The sequence below is a fragment of the Strongylocentrotus purpuratus genome, unplaced genomic scaffold (assembly GCF_000002235.5).
Source record: "Strongylocentrotus purpuratus isolate Spur 01 unplaced genomic scaffold, Spur_5.0 spur5_scaffold_6, whole genome shotgun sequence".
In the NCBI taxonomy this organism is placed as follows: Eukaryota; Metazoa; Echinodermata; class Echinoidea; order Camarodonta; family Strongylocentrotidae; genus Strongylocentrotus; species Strongylocentrotus purpuratus.
This window is the reverse complement of record NW_022145612.1, coordinates 22,707,829-22,730,526: the sequence shown is the minus strand read 5'-3', so window position 1 is coordinate 22,730,526 and position 22,698 is coordinate 22,707,829. Positions and strand designations below refer to the sequence as shown.

Here is a 22,698-nt window from a genome sequence, read left to right as displayed (position 1 = left end):
ATAGGCCCTACAATCACTTCTTTTTCAATATAAATATTTATTCAAAAAATCCCTTTCAAGTTGTTGATTTATGATTAATATCAATGGGAATATGTTTTTTAATTTCATTAAACATTGAAGATAGTTTGAAATATATTTAAGACAAAGTAATTTATCTCGTCATATCTATCTATCTATGTCCCATAGCTTGGAGGCCATTCAGGGGCCCCGCAAGCTCAGGGGTTTTAGATTATTGAATTACGGTCAGATGAGTAAGATACATTATTTGTGACACTGGCAGGTCACTAATTGGCGTGGGGTCCAGGGGCGGAATTATCATTTTCCATCAAACGCATACAAAAAGTATAATTTACAAAAAAAGTGAGAACAAATTCCGGAAATATCATGTCATTTCAGCAACATTTGTAAATCACTAGTGTCAAATATAAATCACTTTTAAATTTTATGGGGGGGAGCAACTGTCCCCAAGCACCCCCCCCCCCCCCCATCAGTGCGTCAGTGTTTTTAGTCGCGTGTATTGATATTAATACAAATATACATTTTTTGTATCTGTATATTTATGATATCACATAACGCCAAATACTTGTTATAGTTGACGATGACTTCAATTTTATTTTTAACTGACACCTCTTGATTTAGCACAAAAATAAAGAAAGTATGTAATTATGTTGAGCAAAGTTTGATTAACAATAAAATGAATCGGAAAAGTAGTAAAACAACTATCCAGAAATTGACAGGGGAAGTAAGCAGGCAAAGTTGATAACAGTTGTTTATTACGTTTCTTAGCTATCCCTCAACCCACTGTGCTCATCACCAATCACTAAATCTGCACGCTTTGTGAATGACTCTATTATATCTCTTGTTTAAAACATTATACTTGCAGCACAGAGGCCCATCGAATACATAAAGGTAAATATAACGGTAAGTTATTTGTTGAATCAAAGAACTGGTTTAGCGCCATCTCTTGTTTTCAACATTACAGTAATACATAATGATTTATGTTGTTGAACTGTTCATTTAACAGAATGAAAACAAAATAGAAAGATAAGAATTAAAAAGGAGAGAAAAATATTGATTTTACACATATATTTTAATGGTTTTAATATAAGACCATTTTTTTAGATTTTAGAGTAAAAGAGTTCATTCTAATTACAATAGAGGGAAAATTCATAAATGCACACAAAGCTCGTAAGCTAACTGTTTAATCTGATGTGTTTGCTAAAATCTTTTATCCCCATACGTTGTGTGCACGTGGGTTGAAAAAACACTTTTTATCATACACTTGCCTGAAATTACTCTTGCATATAATTAAATAGGCCTATCATGTTTACATGCACTGATATTGTGAACATTCTAAGTTCATTTTGATTTTCTTTTTTGGGTCACACGATCGAGTAGGGTGATTCAAGTTACAACCAATTGATACTAGTATTGGAATCGCTCCAAAATAAATGAGACATGGGCCTCTATCAAATTATCATTTTCTGCTCCTACTTCCACTTTCACAAGTTTTATTTTTGTAATTTGTTCATTTGTGTTTTTTAAATAAAAAGTCTGTAACACTTACTATGGCTTATCGAGTCAACTTTTCTCTCCCATTTGAATCATTTCCTGGAACATCTAACACAGTCCTTAATTATTGTTAACTGTATTCCAGAGGCAGCGCTTCCGAGGGGGGGGGGGGGGGGGGGGGGGGGGGGCAGGGGGCAAAGTGCCCCCAATTTTTCAGGTACCCCAGAAGTGGCCCTTTCCCTTTGTAAGAACTGCCTATTCCCCCTTAACTGCCCCTTTTCCATTTGATAAGTGCACCTCCGTTTTTTTTCATAAGATCCCCTTCACTTTCTCAGAAATGTCCCTTTTCACCTCTATAAGAAATTAAAATCTGATAGGTGCACTTCTCCTTCAAAAGATGCCCCATTTCCATTCTCACAAGTGCTCTTTTTCATCTCTGTTGAGTGTCCCTTTTCAGCCTAAGGTGCAAGAAGTTCCCCATTTTCACCTCTGATAAATGCCCTTGCTACTTTGACACGTGCACTTTTCCCATTCCCCTTAAGTGCCTACTTTTCTTTTCTCCATAACATGTACCCCTAATTCAAAGTGACTTAGAGCCCATTTTTATTTTCCCCCCTAGACTAGCTTGCTCGCTCGCATTTATAGTTGTTATAACCCGGGATTATAATTATGTTACATATTAGATTGTGCTTAACACTCATCAAGGTTTATTTGTAGTCCTCTTTATAAAAATGTTCGCACTGCGACCTTGCATTTTTGCTTCGCTCGCTCGAAAATTAATATTCAGACCATCACGCCCAACTGCAAAATAAGCAATATCTTGAACCACTGACGTAGAGAGAGAAACAAATATTGATGTCATCCTTGGTAGTGTAATCACAATTTATATGACGATGTTGTGGTATATACCAATGTCTAAAAATGGTGTATGTTCACTTTGAGGTTTGCTCTTGTAAGTGCCCCTTTTGTCAGAAAGTGCCTTTTTTTTGGTGCCCCCCCCCCCACTTTGGAAGACGTTTCACCGCCCCTGCTGTATTCCATGTTGTAAAATAATAACTATAAACCCGCAAAGATATTTGCAATTAGATAATAATAATAAATCAGATATTAATTTAGACCCCTTTCTACCCTCCTTTTAACCCTTACTGTACTGGGGGGGGGGGGGGGGGCTTGGAGGCCCCCTCGACATTTTCGGAGATTGCGCCGCAACGGCTTGGAATTTTGAATTGTCGTTTCATGATACCATTTTCGTCGAAATCAGATATACCTGCAAGATGTTACATAACAATTAGTATGCGCATGTCATCAAAAATATATAATTGCATATATTCATGTACAAGCAGAAATGTGAATACAGGTTTAGATGTATTTCTTCCTAAGTGGGAGATATGAATTGATATCAAATTGCTTTTATATGTTTCTCAAAGTAACTTGATGTATTCCAGAACAAAATAATACATTAGAAATAAAACAATAGATATAATAAGAAATAAAAAACAATAAAATACAGAAGAAATATTTGAAAATCGCATCAAATTTGCATAAATTATCATTATTAATTACATCAAAATAACTATTTTGTGTTTGAAAAGAAGTTTCATATGAATAATGAGTTTCAATTAACATTCAAAAAGTGGAGTCTGACAATTTTTGTAATGATTCTAGTTCCCTGTATATTTCCAGATTTTAAGTTCATGAATGCGTATCCATAATTTATGCAAATTAATCTATGCTTTTTCAAATATCATAAAAATAATGTATATGAATTTGAGATGAAGGAAACATTTATTCAATACATTTTCAACATTCTTCACAAGTCTACAGCCAAACATGTAGAGTTTTCTGTAAATTGCATACAATTAGCATTTTGCATAATTAATTAGGCTATAACGACAAAAATTTGCATCTTAGCAAAAAACTAATTATACCATCTTGTTCCTTACGTAAATATCTACAAACATGCACTTTTTCGTGTTCATCGGACTTTCGACGGCCGAGATCATAGCCCCCCCCCCCCCCCCCCCCCCCCCCCCCCCAGTCACGAGGTGCTCAAAATAACCCAGTACATGTACAGTAAGATCACGTGGTATGGGCCTTTTCATGCTTTTAAAACACAAAGCACTTCGCCAATAGCAGACGACGTGCGCGTGTGCCCGATATATATACAGCCGCCGCTCATTGAGCTGCAATTGCCGGGTAACCGTCGCGTCGTCGTCACTTTGTGCATCTGAGCTGCGTAAGTCAAACTTTTGTATAAAAGTTTACACTCTAAATAGTAGTTCTTCTACTTCCAGTATAGTTCAGACGCATGCAGAGGTATTGTGAAAATTAAATTCATGACATTTAATAGTGTAACAGTTTTTGTGTACTTAATCTGATTTCCATCCAAACGATTCCATCGATGTCATTGATTTTGTGTAGCTTAGAGACTACACTGTAGATCTAACTTAGAGTCTATTAGTTATTTAGTTATTACGGTTAGACCTTCGTGCATTGTACTAGTCTAGTGCCCAACACGTACTTATAATTACAGTCCAAAATTTATGTGAAAGTGTTTGCTGAACATGCTTGTACTTTTGTTGTCACTTACTAATTTTATATTTGTTTCATATTTTGTTGATGACCATTTTGTTGCTTTATGATTATATGAGTGATGTCGTTCAAATCATTAACAACTCATTGCTTTGAAAAATGGGCACTAGACTAATTGAAAATTCACTTTTGCATTGGGCGTGCGCTTACCGGTAGTTGTATATTACTTTAAAGTAGATCTAGGGGTTTAAATCAGTTCTGAATTTCCAGCTGATTTTAAGGCTAAGGCTAAGCTCTAGCTGCGTTATGTCATGATTCCGGCGGGGGCACAGCTGGCCCGTGCCCCCCTCCCCCCCTTTTGGCAGCTAAAAAATAACAAAATAAAAAGAAAGAAAAGGGAAAAATAATCATGCATATGTCACATGTCATGAAAATGCCATTCATGAGATATGAAGCGAACAAAATCCACATAGAAAGAAAAAGAAAAAGAAGAAAAAGAAAAAAAGATTCTGACGAAATCAATAGGTGCTCCGCCACCCTGCACAGCAGTTCACCTTATTACAGATGTTAAACGACTGGTTCAGAAGCAACAATCTATTATTGAATTTTATGAAAACAAAGTATGTATTAATTATTCCATAATAAAAGGAAAAAAATTCCATCAAACACTGACCCGATAAGAAGTGAAAGAACTGTTATTTAGACCCGTTCTCACTCACTTCCTAGACCGATCCATCTCAATCTAGGCTACATTGGTCTAACTGTGAGTGTGAACAGACCAGGAAGCGATCTTCTGGACCGATCCAGAAGACCACCTTGCGATGTGGTCTTCTGGACCGGTTCGCTTCCTAGATCGCCCCAGACTGCTCAATTGATCGTGCAGTGCGATCATAAATCATGCCAGGAAGCGATCTTCAACCTGAAGTGATTGTGTTTTGGTGGGAAAGTAACGAAAGAGAGAAAGAGATTACAGTACAAGAATAAAAGAAATAATATAAGGACATATAGAGAGAAAATGATAGAATGATAAAAACAAAAAATAACAAAAGAGAAGGTGATAGAAGGAAGAAACAAAAATTAACATAATGAAAGACAGAAAGTGAAAGTGTTAGAATAATAAAAACAAAGAATAACATAAGAGAAGGTGATAGGAAGAAACAAAGAATAGCGTAAGGAAAGATAGGAAAAGAAAGTGATATAATGATAAAACAAAGAATAACATAAGAGAAGGTGGTAAAGGAAAGAAATGAAGAATAACATAAGGATGACCGAAAAAGAAAGTGATATAATGATAAAACAAAGAATAACATAAGAGAAGGTGGTAAAGGAAAGAAATGAAGAATAACATAAGGATGACAGAAAAAGAAAGTGATAGAATAATAAAACAAAGAATAACATAAGAAAAGGTGATAGAAGAAAGAAACAAAGAATAACATATAAATACAGTAACAGAAAGTGATAGATTTATAAAAACAAAGAATAACATAGAAAAGGTGGTAAAAGAGAGAAACAAAGAATAACATAAGGATGACAGAAAAAGAAAGTGATAGAATGATAAAACAAAGAATAACATAAGAGAAGGTGGTAAAGGAAAGAAATGAAGAATAACATAAGGATGACCGAAAAAGAAAGTGATAGAATAATAAAACAAAGAATAACATAAGAAAAGGTGATAGAAGAAAGAAACAAAGAATAACATATAAATACAGTAACAGAAAGTGATAGATTTATAAAAACAAAGAATAACATAGAAAAGGTGGTAAAGGAGAGAAACAAAGAATAACATAAGGATGACAGAAAAAGAAAGTGATAGAATGATAAAACAAAGAATAACATTAAAAAGGTGATAGAAGAAAGAAACAAAGAATAACATATTATGGAAAGACAGTGAGAGAAAGTGATAAAATGATTAAACAAAGAATAACATAAGAAAAGGTGGTAGAAGGTAGAAACAAAGAATAACATAAGAAAAGACAGGAAGAGAAAATGATAAAGAATAGATAATGGAAAGATAGAAGAGAAGATGAAAGATGGACAAACAAAGAATAGCATAAGAAAAACAGAAAAAGAAAATGATAGAATGATAAAAAATAACAAAATATAGCAGAAGGTATGAGGCACTCTTTTCGGTTTTAAATTCTGCCCGCTCTTTGCTATACCAGCAACAGGAGCGGTTTAGCTCGTTCACGCCAAACCATAGCAACAAGAGCGGTCTAGCTCGTGAGTGTGAACATAAACGAAGCGTACCTCTGGAGCGATCCAATGGATCGGTGTAGCGTAGATCGGTCTACGAAGTGAGTGAGAATGGGGTCTGAGAAAACTGAGTCATTTATTTTCTTAGGCATTCTTATTCATGAGTCACTTGCCTTGAAGGATCACATTGCTAATAATAATAATATCTTCTAAGCTTTCAAGTATAGGTGTTTTTTCAGATATTTGATATCAGATTTTTTATACCCATCAATCTATATTGATAAACCATGTATTTTACAAAAACATGCAATACGACTGATAAATCATAGTGACTTTCGTAATCCCAGTCTACCACTATTTGTTAAATTAAAAATTCTCCCAGTGTTTGAACTTGTAAAACTTAAATATATAAGTTTTTATGTTTAAGTATCACAAAGGGATTCTCCCAGTATATTTTGATAATATGTTTAGAACTAATTCTTCATTCTATACGTATCACACTCATACACAGGATAGTCTTTGTGTTCCCATTACTATAAGAACCCATTCTATCCATTTTACAGGAGTACATGAATGGAATTCAATTTGTAATAACCTTAAATCCAGCTCCACACTTTTTCGTTTTAGAACTCTATTCAAACGTTAGATTTTTGAAACGGTATGTCATCCTTGACAGAGTAAACCCTTTCTTATCTTTCTTATATTCACCTCTTCCTTTTCTTCTTTTTCTCTTTCTCACCTCTTCCCTTTCTTCTTTTTCTCATTCTGAACTCTTCCTTTTTTGGTATTGCTCTTGTGTGTTTTTGTGTGATTGTGAGTCTATGCATATACATGGGCGATACCTGCTGACAGTTAATGGTCGGTCTTTTTCGTATATCTTCTTCTTAATTATCCCCTCGCCGACGAAGTCGGAGGGGATATAGAAACGCCGCCGTCCGTCCTTCTGTGTGTCCGTGCGTGCGTCCGTTCGTAACAAATTTGGTTTCCGATCGATAACTTCAGTGATGTTTGACGGATTTTAATGAAATTTGATATGCAGGTACATGATATCAAAATACAGGCTAAGTTTGATTTCGGAGTATGTAGGTCAAAGTTCATAGCTCATTAAATATGCGAATCTGGTTTCCGATCCATAACTTTAGTACTGTTTGACGGATTTTAATGAAATTTGAAATGAAGGTTCATGGTATCAAAACACAGCCTAAGTTCGATTTCGGAGTATGTAGGTCAAAGGTCATAGTCCATTAAGTATGCGAATCTGGTTTCCGATCCATAACTTTAGTATTGTTTGACGGATTTTAAAAAAATTTGATATGAAAGGTACATGGTATCAAAATACATGTACAGCCTAAGTTCAATTTCTGAGTATGTAGGTCAAAGGTGGAAGGTCATAGCTCATTAAATATGCAAAAACACCTAATTGAAAATGTGGTTAACTTCCTCGCCTAGTAATATAATAGTATAGTCCAATGGAGGTAACTTGTTCTGACGCATATAGGCCATTTGTACCCTGCGAGGGGATGCTATGCTTTGCATTGACTTGTTTACATATATTTACAAAGTAAGTTTTATTGATTTCGTTATTTAATTTGATATTGTATTTACCTTGACAGGGGCCTCATGTACAAGCACAAGTTGCTTTTAGAGGTCCTGGGCTATTATTTATTCTGTATTTATGATTTGTAATGTTTTTTTTATAATGCCTGAATTATAACATTTAATTAAGAGGAATATGACAATATCAATTTCTTCTGACTACGTAGACATTGTTAGAGGCAATATCTCCTTACCCTTTGTCTCTCTCTCTCTCTCTCTCTCTCTCTTTATCTGACCCTCTCTCTATCTCCCTCTCTCCCACTTTCACTCTCTCTTTCTCCCTCTCCCCTCCCCTTCTATCGATCCCCTCCTCCCCATTCTCTCCCTTACCCACCAGTATGAAATCAAGTATCGGAAGTCCTCAGAACATGCAAACGCTGATGTTTTGTCCAGATTTCCTGTCATAGAAAAATCGGTATTGTTTGTACTATGGGAACATCAATTAACTCATTTCACACAGTATTGAGTTTCAAACCTTAAATCAATGAAATGGAACTATGGAAGTAAGATTAGTGTTGTGTATTCAGACACGAAATGACGAGGCAGCTTCACTCCTATGTCGGCCATATAGAACACGGGTGGCCAACCCGCGGCCCACGGGCCGCATGCGGCTCACGAGCGCTTCTGGTGCGGCCCGCGGAGCAGTGAAAAAATACTTCATACCGGTAAATGAAATGCAGCCACATATAGCAGCGATGAAGTAGGGTAAAACATTTACACGCAGCTATCTCTAATATTTCCATAATTTGATTTCATCTTTCACAACGCATTGACTCGTTACTTGGTGATACACTGACTCCTCAAATTCCCTCTCATTACATTATATTAACGACATTAATACCCGCATTAATATCACTCGCCGTGTAAATTTCAGTTTCTAATTTCCGCACGCAGTAACAACTGTTGTGATACACTGACTCCTCAAATTCCCTCTCATTATATTATATTAATGACATTAATACCCGCATTAATATCACTCACCGTGTAAATTTCAGTTTGTAATTTCCGCACGCAGTAACAACTGTTGTGAATCGAGAAATAATGTTTGAAATGCCATACTTGTTTTCAAACTTACAACTCTTTTCTCCCACCGTACAATTTTCTCATGAATCTTAATCGTAAACTTAAAGATAAACTTGAGTTCTGGTAAAAAAAGAAAATGAATTCTCACAGAATCTAACGAAACTTACACTGAATGTTCAAGATTACAAATAAATGTCATGTGTCAAACAATTTTGGAAGAAAATGTATACTGGCTGAGTAATGAGCATAGAAAGATAAGGAAATCAGGGTATATAGTACTAGCCCCGACACCATGTGTGTTGTCCCATATACATCTATCTGTGTAAGTGATTGTTACTTTACCAAGACTCTGCCAAATTTATGATGATTTTGATGACTCTAGAACCTTGCATTACACACCATTACTTACATGTACATGCTATATGATCAACTTTTCTGATCTATTCCACATCTTTTCTTTCACAATGCAATCGCATTACCAGTACTCAAGTTTATCTTTAATATAGTCAGTCCCCTTCCCTCTACACTGCGTTCAATTAGATGTACAGTGTACAAGTAATACATTTAGGATATTCTTTCTGCTGTGTCCTTGATTTTGATTGAAATAACAACCAACATGGCAACGACCTCGAGACCTGCGAAGAAAAGGAGAGAAACTTTAAATCAGATTGGTCTCTTCTTCATAGAAGAGAAAGGTGGACCACTTTACCTCATTTTCACCAGAGTATGTAATGGAGGTTAACAACATATTAGAAAAGTGCAAGCCACAGAAATCACACTAAATATAAGCCTGATTTGTTTTTCTCACTGATCTTGTTGTTTGCTTGTTTGTTTTTGCAGAATTTCAGGTGTGTACACGTATTGCATGAGTGTGTGTGTGTGGGGGGGGGGGGAGAAGGCTATCTATTGCCCGCCAAGTTATGCCAATCGTTAGCTGTGGCCCGCGAGCTTTAAAAGGTTGGCCATCGGTGATATAGAAGACACTCTTTATTATCCAACAGATCGATTTTACAGTCTTCGAGGTGGGAATAACACCATGTACACTACACTCCCCCCTTTAAAAAAACAAAACAGGAGGGTAACTGTACTTCCATTAAACATACATATGTGAAGCAACCTCTTTTCAAATGTTCCCGGATGATGATAAAAATAACAGATTTCAGCAAATCAGCCCACTCTATGACAAATAACATACAAAATTGCATGAAAATTTATCAGATACAAGATTATAATATAATATTCACATTAGAAATATTCTTTCTGATGTCAGAACTTCCGATGGATGATTTGAAAAGCGTTGAAAACGAGTGTCATTTTCAGGACAATGGTATATAACTAAGCCAAGAACTTCAGCCTCGGTGACACAATTTAACCGCTGCTGAATGCGGAGATTGTTTACCTGGAATTGGCAGCAAGATCGTAACGTGTATAAACCGCACCCCGACTTTTGATGTTTACCGGTGGTAAAAAAAGTGCAGTTAATACACCATTAATTGCGGCAAACATAATTTTCTGTCTTTGAAATTTACTGGCATTATTTAAAAGAAATGATACGAACGAGCCTGAAAATTTGATTGACAGACAGGCGGCGCCCACTCAACATGCCTCTAGATCTTGCAGGTTAGCTAGGTAGGCTAGTGGTGCCTGTGCACGGTACGACGAAGTTCATGACAATGACTCTGTATTGTATGTTTTCAATAGGACAGCCCACAATGAACATGCAAGAAACATCCTGTCGGTAATTAGATGTTCTGATTGAAGTTTTAATAAAAGCTTAGGATCGAATAGTTAGATCTAGATTTATAGTTAGCCGCTGTGCCGACGATCGCCTGACTGTGTGAGCGAAATTGCTCAAATGCTGCTGTGGCTGGTCGCCACACGGCTGCTGTTGTTCGCTATACGGCTGGCCCTGGCGTTCGTTGTGTGGGCATTCTTGGTGGCCAGCGGAAGCAAAATGATTGGCCGCTGGTCGCGTTAGACAGGTGGTTGTTGTGGACAGGTTCTTAACCAGGGCTGTCAACCCTCCCGCATTTGGAGGGAGTCTCACGCCACCATGCTCATTCTCCTGCTGTCCCACCAGCTATTAGCAGGAGACTCCCTTCCTCCCACTTTCCCGCAATCTCTCCGGTTTATGAAAAAACCTCCAAACATGTAAAATGTACCAGCGTACTCGTATCGTATGGATTTTTTGCTCAACGGGGGTGGGGGTAGTGAGAACTATGATTTTTTTTTTCTTACTCAACACCCCTGCCCCCTTCCCTGTTGAGCCAAAAAGAAATAGCACTGTCGATCTCCCTCGAAGCAGATCCCCAAAGTCAACAGTCCTGTCTTAACTAGGTCTACATGAAATTTAAGTGACCGTTGTGGACAGGTGGTTGTGTAGACAGTTGGTCGTTAACACAGGTTTGACTGTATATATATAGATCTATTTCAGTTATTCATTACAAAAGCTCATTTCTTGAAGTCCACTCTAAACAAAAACTGAACTAATACTAAAACCCCTTTCAGACTTCTGAAGTGCACTTACTCAAAAGAACCTCTGACATGAGCCAACAGAAGATAGCCAATGGACATCACTTTACGAATGCAGTTCTTTAGTTGTTTGTCCCGTCTGTACTCTACTTGCAGCCCCAGATGTTGAATTTTCCTGTACAGGCTACTGCTGAAATGGAAGTAGCATCCATAAGGCCTAGTTAGAGGAAACTCGGCTCTAATCGCTTGCATCAATGCTGCCTCAAAGTCATTCATCGTCTGTCTTGGAGCAAGCCTTCTCCCTAGCTGTTGCAGTAAGGACACCTTCCTTGAGAGATTGCAGCATTACTTCGTAGTGTACTTGAGTTTTTCCACCAAGAAGGGCCATACCTAATGGGATACGGGTAATCCACCGTATATTTGATGACGAATTTGACTGTAGGGGCGAGGAGTTGTTCTGAAAGTTCCATCAAAGTATAATATTTTTGATTCTTGCATGGTGATATTACCGCGTCATCCGTGGCAAATACTACCACACAGTTCTTCAGTGGTTTGTCCCGCCTGTACTCTGATTGCAGCCCCAGATGTTGAGTTTTCCTGTACAGCTACTACTGAAATGGAAGTAGCATCCATAAGGCCTAGTTAGAGGAAACTCGGCTCTAATCGCTTGCATCAATGCTGCCTCAAAGTCATTCATCATCTGTCTTGGAGCAAGCCTTCTCCCTAGCTGTTGCAGTAAGGACACCTTCCTTGAGAGATTGCAGCATTACTTCATAGTGTACTTGTGTTTTTCCACCAAGAAAGGGCCATACCTAATGGGATAATCCACCGTGTATTCGTATACAGCCCATGTATGGTGACGAATTTGACTGTAGGGGCAAGGAGTTGTCCTGAAAGTTCCATAAAAATATAATATTTCTGATTCTTGCATGGTGATATTACTGCGTCATCTGGTAAATACTACCACACATTTCTTCAGTTGTTTGTCCCGCCTGTACTCTACTTGCAGCCCCAGATGTTGAATTTTCCTGTACAGCTACTGCTGAAATGGAAGTAGCATCCATAAGGCCTAGTTAGAGGAAACTCGGCTCTAATCGCTTGCATCAATGCTGCCTCAAAGTCTTTCATCGTCTGTCTTGGAGCAAGCCTTCTCCCTAGCTGTTGCAGTAAGGACAGTAAGGAGAGATTGCAGCATTACTTCATAGTGTACTTGTGTTTTTCCACCAAGAAGGGCCATACCTAATGGGATAATCCACCGTGTATTCGTATACAGCCCATGTATGGTGACGAATTTGACTGCAGGGGCGAGGAGTTGTCCTGAAATTTCCATCAATATTTTGGCTTCTTGCATGGTGATTAACTCGTCATCCGTGGCAAACACTACCACACCTACTCGATTTTCTAGAAGTAGTAGTCTCCTTTGTCCATTCCAACACTCTGCCCACATGCCGTCTATTTGGACATAGTAATTCGCCTAGGAATTGGTGGGCAGAGGGCCAAATGGACTTGTTGCAGCTGGCTTCAGATTTCTTGAAATGTGGGTATATCTGGTGGATGGTGGTGTGCTCTATCCATAAAAATGTTGTATGCCCTCCTTATGGTAAGAGTTGGATCATTTTTGACCAATACAGCTGCTTCGTAAACAAATTGTCGGCGACGGATTTGGTTATCATCAGGGGCATGCGTGTGTTCCCCTAGTGGTCATCGTTAAATACGAATCTCTGGATTTGCATGATTAACGTTAAGCAGTTTGTTATGATTGCATCACCACAGTCTTGCATAACCCAGTCTGTGAACTGTTGCTACGGGAGTATCTACAGTAGATAAATTTTAAAAAAGAGAGAAGTTTTCATTATTTATTGTATTGACTCAATTATATGAAAATGGGTGCAGTGATGGAGAAAAAAATGTAGGGTGCTTCAAACAATTTTCACTTTCTACCATTTATCATAAGGTGATTTAAATATTTCAATGGCTAATGCAAGCCTCCACATAATCATCATTTTCTACTTGCCCTACTTGTTTGGGCAAGCAAAATCATGAAATTTCTTATTTTACTTGCCCCAAAACAATTTACTTGCCGGATAAAAACAATGTGAAAGTAGTTGTGTAATTTTCTCCAATTTCATAATCTGTTGAGAGAATTTGTTGGTGGGGTCAGAATCTAATAGTGAGTATAGTGGGAGAAGTTATCTAGGTTTTTCATTGCTTGGCATTCATCCTGGGGAATGTTATGCATTCTGGTTGGAGTGCAAGGTGAACCTAAAGGCAAAACTAAGGCATACACAAACGTGGAGACAAGCATAATATCCGAGATGCTTTACACAAGATCAACTATTTGGGCATGCAGGCTCGGCTATCTGAACTAGATGTGTAGACTGGGCCGCCCGTCTACTATTCTTCACTTTCTTGATCACCCATGCTTTTTCTAGCCTATCCAGCTCCTTCTCTACTACTTCTAACTGGGCATAAGGAATAGGTCTAGCCTTTGAAAAAGAGGTGCCACACCCCCTTAAGAAATTTTAATAAGGAGTACAATGCTTATAATGATTTGGTACCAATGTTTAATTACAGGTTTCCTCTAGATCTAGTCCAAAATTTGCCTGAAAATTAGGAATTTCAATGATTGCCCCAAAATCACTGCTTTGAAAATCTAGTCCTATTCCTATGCAGACACAGATAGTTTTGTTCTTCAATTTGCTGTGGCTAACAGTCTTGCAGTAACATACATGTACATGTAATACCTATGATCACCTTCGCTTATTTTTTTGGAAAAATCAACCCTGTTGTTCCCTCAAAACATGGTCCTGAGATAAAGTATACGTCAGCTTCATAACATTTCAATATTACCAAATCAACATGCATGCCTCAGAAATCACAAAGTTGTTGACGCATTAAAAAAAATTCACTCAAAGTGTCATTTTCAGGAACTTTTGGTCATATTTTTTACACAAAGAAAAGATGACCACGCTCGTGAATTGTGCGATCTTGATAATTTGCATACCGGTAATGTCATGAATGTTCACTAACAAAAAATCCAATCGCAGAATCTGTCTTATGAAAACTCCTCTGTGTAGAAAATGAATGGGAAAAAGTCAGATTAAAGTGTGTCAGGTGAGTCAGAAGAAAGTGGTACAGTAAATGAATTTTTTTTACCCAGTCCCATGATGTACATGTATGACCTTGAATACATGTACCACGTCACTGCATATAGCACTCTCAGGTACTCTCAGGTACAAGTATCGTGGCAGGACAACATTCTGTACACCTTCAGTAACACCCTGGTGTTCAGTGTAATCTCGGGTAGATGTGAATGTGTATCATTAACAGCCAGAAGTATTCATAACCAAATCAGATAACCAGTCATGCTCAAAAACAAGTTCATTTGATATTGTGGGAGCAGGGAACTAGCAATAGTGAACTGAACTTCATATTTCAGGATTAATACTAAAAGTAGATCCATGAAAAACTATATTTTCTATGTCCATTTCGCATGTCTTTGAAAGCTTAGATCATGTGATTGAAAGGTACACTTAAAGCCTAGTACCGTTTTCACACGTGGTTCAGATAACCTGGGCTATCCTTAGCCCGAGCTTAGAACTATCGGAATATTCAGAAGATGGACATGACCTTGCCTGTGCGCACGTGCAGTGCAGTTCTACAACTCCACAACCGGAAGTTGACAGTCGACTTCATTTTTTCAAAATGTGGCGCCACAGGATTCAAAAGGATACAATGGTTTTTGTGCTTGCCATTTTCTTTTGAGAAAGAATCATCGTCGGAGACATATAGCTTTTAAACAACAGAAGGAAGAGATTTTCAAAGTTGCGAACACCTGCATGCAACTGCAAAAAAACACGCGCTCCGATCCTCGCTGTTGTCATGGGTGATGGTTGGTATTCTTGAATATTCATACGTGCACCATCGTTCAAAAGATATCCTAGGCTAACAGCTCATGCTTTCACACCTGACAGGTTAGCACGGCAATTGGGGGGTTAAGCGCCGCTAGCGCCGCAATTGCTGCGCTAAGCCTACTTGGGAGCAGGACCAGCTTAGCCCAGGAGCTTGCGGAGCTAACTCACTTCGAAAAAAGAGGTGTGAACAAGAAAGATAGCCCGGGAACTTGCAGCGCTAAAACCTTCTTAGCCCCCCCGCCCCCCCAAAAAAAAACAACAAAAAAAACAGGTGTGAAAACGGTATTACTGGTAGTCATGTCATTCAAACGTGGCACTTAAATTTAACATTCGGCGGTGTCACACAGAGGCAAAAAATCTGAATTTTAGTTATCCTCTTAATTGCTGTCTGTCATCAATTATCCTATTAAAAATCCTATAACGAAGCAGGAAAATTCACCCTTGAAAGGAGTTTTCAAGGGATTTTTTAAGGGATTTTTCTGTGTGACACCGCCTAATGAGGAAGTAACTCTTTCATCATTTACATGTTTGTTAGTTTCATTCAAGGCATGAAGCAATGTCATGGCCTTGTACATTTTCCTGCCAGCAGCTATTGTTCTATTGTTGTATTAATTTCAAGTATCACTTAAACACCACCCAGCCAAGTTTGTAATGCAGGTGTTCCATGCTATCTATCAGCTCATATTCGGTACTTATAATTATTCCAAACTCCAAAAAGAGATGGTGGGCCTTTGCCTAGACCTTGAGTAAAGACTTCTCATCTTACACTTCTCATCTTACACATGATCTTCATTGTGTCAATTCAAGGCAGATCATATTTCAATTAGTGAGGTGCTTTGCCTTTTTATTTATCAATTTCTTTCTGGGGACAGAGAGTAGAATTAGTCATGGTATCTCATGTTTTATTGTTGATTTGAGCTCTATGCTGAAAGATTGATAGTAGGAGGGAATATTAAATATCTTTAATGTGTAGAGGCTGGTATAGTGCAGAGTAAATGAAAATGATGAATATCACTAACCTCATCTTATTCATTTTCAGAGAGATAAAATATATTATTATCTATATAAGGCTTCCAAGCGGTACAATAAATCAGTGTATTTAATATCTTTAGTGCAGTATAGGATGACTGATCAATATTGTTTTTGTATTGCTATTAAAGTCATCCAGGAACTTCAACTATAGATATCAATATCACATGAAAACAAAGCCATATTTACAGAGGTAAGTCATATTTTGTGATTTCGCTAGTGCAGCCTGATAAAGATTATAATAATAATATTATATGGCCTTGTTTTTGTGTGATATAAGAATATATTGCTCTCGCTATGACAATATTGGACTTGTCTCTGACTCGGTCAATATTGTCATAGCCCTAGCAATATATTCTTGTATCACACTCAAAGCCATGCAGTAATATATAATTATTGCACATCAGATTCATTAGTATCTTGGTTTTACAAAGTACTACAATTTATATACTTATTAGGGAAGATATATCAGAACACTTTATTAACACTGACTGCCCTTCACAGAAGAGGCAAAACATTTCCAATATTGGGCCTTTTATTTTCATCATTCACATTGTATAAAACCAAATGATATGAAATTGAAAAAAGAAAAATAAGATCAATTTTCTAGCTCTCTGCAGGAGGTATATTCCATAATGGAAACGGACCATTAATAGTTTGATTTAGTATGACCATGTATGTATCTGCTTCTACAGAGCCTAGTGCATCTATCCGATCGCTCATATTTTCTGCAGACGAGTGCCGTAATAGCAATCATTCCCAGTTCTGATCTATCAGGCTCTTTTTTTTATATCCCAATAATATCTCACATCTTGGGTGGCTGAATGATGACCTGAAAACACTTGCATCAGCACTCTCTCCATTTAACAAGCAGTTCTATTTTTCATCCAGGCTGAAATAGGATTTTCAACTGCTGTGTAAATTATATGATGTGTGGATGGTTGTTTAATGATATTGTTCTTTATTTATGTGAGGAATGTAATATTTTAATAAGTTTTTCAAAATAACCCAGCAGTAATACAATAACTATTTAGTTTCTTGGAATTGTTTTTTGCAGAAGTATTGAAGTTTTGGATCTGCATGTGTATGCTTGTTGATTTTTTTTATCTGACTATTCAGATCTAATATATTTCCAGATCCTCTAATGCAGGTCTTCTCAACTAGTTTATTAGAAATGCCAATTTTTTTGTTTATTGAGGTTGAAGTGCCAACCTGTATGTTTGGTAACTGTGTTGCGAGGGAGCGTAGCAACCAAGTCATTACCGGTTGGGGTCCAGGGGGCGAAACCCCAGAAGCTAGTGGATTTTAGGATTTTTTTAAGGCCCAGATGTGGCATTTTCAACACCATTTTGTTCCATAAAACATCAATCATAATTTCATATTAATGTGAAATAATTAGTACAGTTCCTGGCTAAAATCTACAATGGAAGTTGATTTATATGTAGTTATTTTGGTGCAATAAACACAGAAAGTGTCAAAATCAAGTGAAAATCAATAAAAACAAAATGGCTTGCTTACATTTTGGGCTCAACTTCGACTGTGACTTTTTGATTTTGGTGAGTTTTTAAATTTTAAAATAATTTTTTTTTTTTTTTAATTTTTAATTTTTTGGAACAGCCGCGCGCCACTCCGACTGACCCCAAGCGCCACAAGTGGCGCGTGCGCCGCCAGTTGAGAAGGCCTGCTCTAATGTATTATTAACTAGATTTCTGTTTTCTCTCTTTACAAAGCTTGAAATCATCACAAGATTCATCAAATACACAGCTTAGGAGGGTGAAAATGTTTTACAAGATCGTTTTGAGTTGTGTCGCCCTCTTTGGCGCTGCTGTACACGCAGGTGAGTAACTTTCTAATTTTCCAGCAATCTAATTATCTGTATTAAAACCTGAACTCTCAACCAAATTGTATTACTGAGTGCATGAGCATAACTATCAACTAAAACCAGTGATGCGTTTAAGGAGATGTTTAGTTTGTCATAAGAACATAACACTATCCAGACCTGCTTTATAAAAGTTGGACAAGTAATGGATTGAATTTATGTATACTTTCCATTTCTTTAACCAATAAAAGTGTACTTTGCTGAAGAACAATTTAAACATTCAAACTGATGTTGAACACAACTACGGTACAAAGAATTTTGAACTTTTTTCCCCTCTAGAAACGGGACCTATCCTTATGCAGCAACCAGAGGAAACCATCTTTGATACGGCATCCAATGTTGTTTCAGTCTCCTTCCACTGTCGTGCTACCGGTGATGAACCAATCACCTACACGTGGACTAAGGATGGTGCTCCACTCTCTCTGGCAACTAACGCTCGACTGGTCATCACACCTGGGCAACTGACTATTACTAGCCCAGAGAGAACAGTAGACGGCGGGGAGTATGTGTGCATGGCCTCCAACCGGGTGGGGTCAGTGAGAAGTTTGCCGGCTGAGCTCGTCTTTGCCTGTAAGTGTTCTCGAAGATAGGAGTTAAAGACTTGGAACTTGTTTTTGTAGAATTTAGTATTTAGAATTCTGATTATTGACTGTTAATATATAATTTATTAACTGCCAGGTGTTTTCTATCTCTCTCTCTCTCTCACTCTCTGATTGGGCTTGGCACATGTTTTTTGTTTTTTTCATGACCCCCAGAGATTCCATTTATTAATGGATTGTGTATATACAATGATATGGATAAGTTTTTGTTCTGTTTTAAGATTCTGCTGCCTCAAGAGATATAAGAAGATATTTACAATTAGAAATATATTCATACAACATAACAGTGGCGGATCCAGGGGGGGCCCAAACGGCCACGGAGTATTGGCGGCGCAAAAAAAAGGGAAGGAAAAAAAGAGAAAGAAAAGAAGAGAAAAAAAGGAGAAAAGAAAAAGAAGAAAGCCCACCCCCCCACCCCCTCCCTCCCACTCCGAGGACGGGTGGAGGGGGGACTGAATTTGTGTTCCCAAAATCTCCGGTAAAGGGGTATTTTTCACGCAATGAAGTCCGGCCCGTAATACACAAAAATCCGGCCCGTACTGACTTTACACACCAGAGATAGAGGGGTGCTTTCAAAGAGAGGGAACATGCATGCGCGTCAGGGGCGAATCTAGCTTTTTGCCAAGGGGAGGGGGGGTTGACCAAGTGGCGGACCCAGGATTTTCAAAATTTTGCGTCGTTTTACTGTTTACTTTTTTCTTCTTTTTTTTCCCCTTCTGTTTTCCCTTTTTTTCCCACTTGGCCGCCCAAGGGGGGGGGGGGGGTGGGGTTAAACCGCTGAACTCTCCTAGATCCACCCCTGCCCGTACCCTAGATAACACTGAGTGGGTGGGGGAGAGAAAAGTCGGATGAGAAAGGGGGAAGACAAGGAAATGGTGCTAAGTGACAGTAACGACAAAAAAGGGGGAAAATGTAATTGGGAGGTTTGGGGTCATTCCAGAGGGCTTGGGAAACGTTATTGAATAGAGGGGGCTGGCTGCATAAAATCTTGAGCTGCGGATTCAAAGTTAAACGTTAAAAACATCCCCTGACGTGCTACAAAGGTCATCACTTTTTAGTGAGAAATTTGAAAAGGGCACAACATTTTGGATGTCTTTTGAATAGAAGCTATAATTATACTGAACAGTCAAATTTTAAATAAACGGTTAAGGGGCTACTTCACAACTCTTATTTTGCCCTTCTTTTGGCTTCAGCTCATACCAACTCGCTTGTGCTTGTATTTGAACTCACGTTGGTAGTAATCATGGACAGGGGCAGCAATCCTGGGCCCGATAGGGGGACACGTCCCCCAGGAAATTAAAAAATATAGCTAGAAAGAAATATAGCGGAAAGAACGTACATATTGGGCTTAATGATTTTCTAGAATGCATAATTTCAGCATTCAACATTGCAAAATCTCGCTTGGTCGGTACGCCCCCTCACCCAATCACACAAAACTATGATATGACGCTCCCGGCTGCGTCATTTTTTTCTGCGGCACAGATTGGGGCTTTTTTTTAAAAAGAGGTCTTGATTTAACCCTAACTCTAACCCTAAACTTTTGAGAATGGTACAACAAATCGTCTCCTGTCCCTAATAATTAATGAAAGGTCAAATCTTCTGCGTTTTGCGCGGGCGGGGAAAAACTGAATTCAGACAAGGATTGAGAGTCGAGAATGGTACAACGAATCCTTTTCTTTCTCTAATAATTTAATGAAACATCAATGCTTCCACGCTTTGCGCGGGAGGGGGAAACTGAATTCAGACAAGGATTAAGAGTAATTATGTGATGAAACGTCGAAGCTTACACGCTTCGCACAAGAGGGGGAGGGGTACCTGAATTCAGACAAGGATTAAGAGGCGAGAACGTTACAACGAATCGTCTTCTTTTTTAATAATTTGATAAAACGTCAAAGCTTCCGTGTTTCGCGCTGGAGGAAACAACGGAATTTAGACAAGGATTAAGAGTTGAAAACAGTACAACGCATCGCTTTCTTTCTCCAATGATTTAATGAATCGTCAAAACTTCTGTGCTTCTGGCGGATGGGGGGGGGGGGGGTGGAGGGAACTGAATTCAGACAAGGATTAAGAGCTGAGAACGGTACAACGAATTGTCTTCTTTTTCTAATAAGTTGATAAAACGTCGAAGCTATCGCACTTCGCGTGGGAGGGGAGGGGGGGGGGAAACTGAATTCAGACAAGGATTAAGAGTCGAGAATGGTACTACGAATCGTCTTCTTTCTCTAATATAATTAAATGAAACGTGAAAAGGCCGGAAACTGAATTCAGACAAGAATTAAGAGTCGGGAACGGTACAACGAATCGTCTTCTTTCTCTAATAGTTTAATGAAATGTCAAAGCTTCCACGCTTTGCGCATAAGGGGGGGAGGGGAACTGAAAAATAATTAAACTCTTGGCCACAGGTTTATAGGGTTAAATTTGTAGACATTTGGACTTTGGCATTAATATATTTTGTTTGTAATTGGTGGCTTCTTTTTTCGGTAATCGGTGGCCTCTACACCCCCCCCCCCCCAATGAAAAAGGCCTAGCGACGCCCCTGCTTGTAGGTACTGGTATGGTGCTTCTAATATGACCTTGTCAGTATTGGCAAGTCGAGTTGAAAACAAATTCCGGCCTCCCCTATTAGAAAATCCTGGATCCACGCCTGCATAAGTTATGTGTTTATCATTGTTTGTTGTTGTTGCAGATGTTGATTTATTTGACCCAAGTGCTACATCAACTCAGTCACTGACTGCAGGGCAGGGGGGCTGTGTAACCTGTAACCCGCCTCCACATTACCCAGGTCAGTCTTAACACACCATCAATTAACCATGTCCAGAATCTATCTACTATCTCCCCTCTCACAAACTCTTCCTCCCTCTCTTTAAATATCTTCTCCAACTCTCTCTCTTTCCCTCTCCATCCATCCATTCATCCATCCAACTATCTCTTCTCTCTTTCAGTTTCTGTATTTCAGTTTCTCTCCCCCATTCCCTTTCTCTTTCTGTGCTCCTTTATATATCCTTCTCTTTTCTCTTCTCTTTCCCTTCCCTCTTCTTTTCTCTTTCAACGATCTTTATGTTCCCCTCCCCTCCCCTTGCACCCTCTTTCTCCCCCTCTCTCTTTCTCTTTCTCTCTTTCTTTTGTCTCTCTTTCTTTCTCTTTCCCTCTTTTTATCTTTCTCTCTTGTTGATGATTTCTATACTGTGTCATCTTCTTAAAACTAAAATAGTAACAATAATTATTTCTATATGTAAGAAAATACAAATGCTTTTTAAGAATTTGTGAGGGTATTATAGAATGTTTGATAGTACATAAAGCTTTACATTGTTTTCTTTATCCCAAGCATACCACAATATTTGCTATATTTATTTTTATTTTTCAAAGATATATATGTAGCTATTTATTTGATTGTTTCTTTAAAAAAAAAATTGTTTTGTGTTCATTATAATCACAATCTTTTATTTGAACTATTGTAAGGTATATGAACTCTAATCTCTCAGAAATATATTGGAGTTAAAATGTCATTAGCTACATAGAGCTTGGCCGTGGTACAGTCAAACCTGCTTTAGTGACCACCTGTCTACAAAGACCACCTGTCTACAAGGACCACATTTTTTGTTTCCCTTGAAAATGGTTTCTCATTGAAACATGTACTTAAGGAACCTGTCTACAAAGACCACTATTTGCGTTTCCCTTAGGCGGTCGCTATAGACAGGTTTGACTGTAGTAATCTTTCTTTCTTTCCTTCTTCTTAAAAAAACAACAACTTTTCCCTGTAGATCATCTAAATACTTTTCATTATTGATTTAAAGATTTCTTGTCAAGATGAACAGTTTTGTTGGCTCTGAAAATAATAAACCACAGTGATATTTTGTATCCCTCTCGAGTATGATTTAACACAAAGGTGGATGCTTGTGATGAGAAATAAAACAATTAACTTGATTTAAAGAGCTAAAAAGATAATGAA

At 38.1% G+C, this 22,698-nt stretch overlaps 1 protein-coding gene across 1 annotated transcript in view; it reads left to right on the top strand.

Annotated features, from left to right (window-relative positions):
- Nucleotides 1–3,701: 3,701 nt before the first annotated feature.
- The window catches only part of LOC762569 (contactin-2), a gene marked incomplete at its 3' end in the record, with an annotated part of 53,648 nt that continues 34,651 nt past the window's right edge, over nt 3,702–22,698 (top strand). The window contains exons 1-4 of the mRNA XM_030972445.1: nt 3,702–3,828; nt 18,002–18,108; nt 18,430–18,720; nt 21,436–21,531. Coding sequence (XP_030828305.1) covers nt 3,821–3,828; nt 18,002–18,108; nt 18,430–18,720; nt 21,436–21,531 — 502 coding nt within the window. The remainder of the gene's footprint in view (nt 3,829–18,001; nt 18,109–18,429; nt 18,721–21,435; nt 21,532–22,698) is intronic.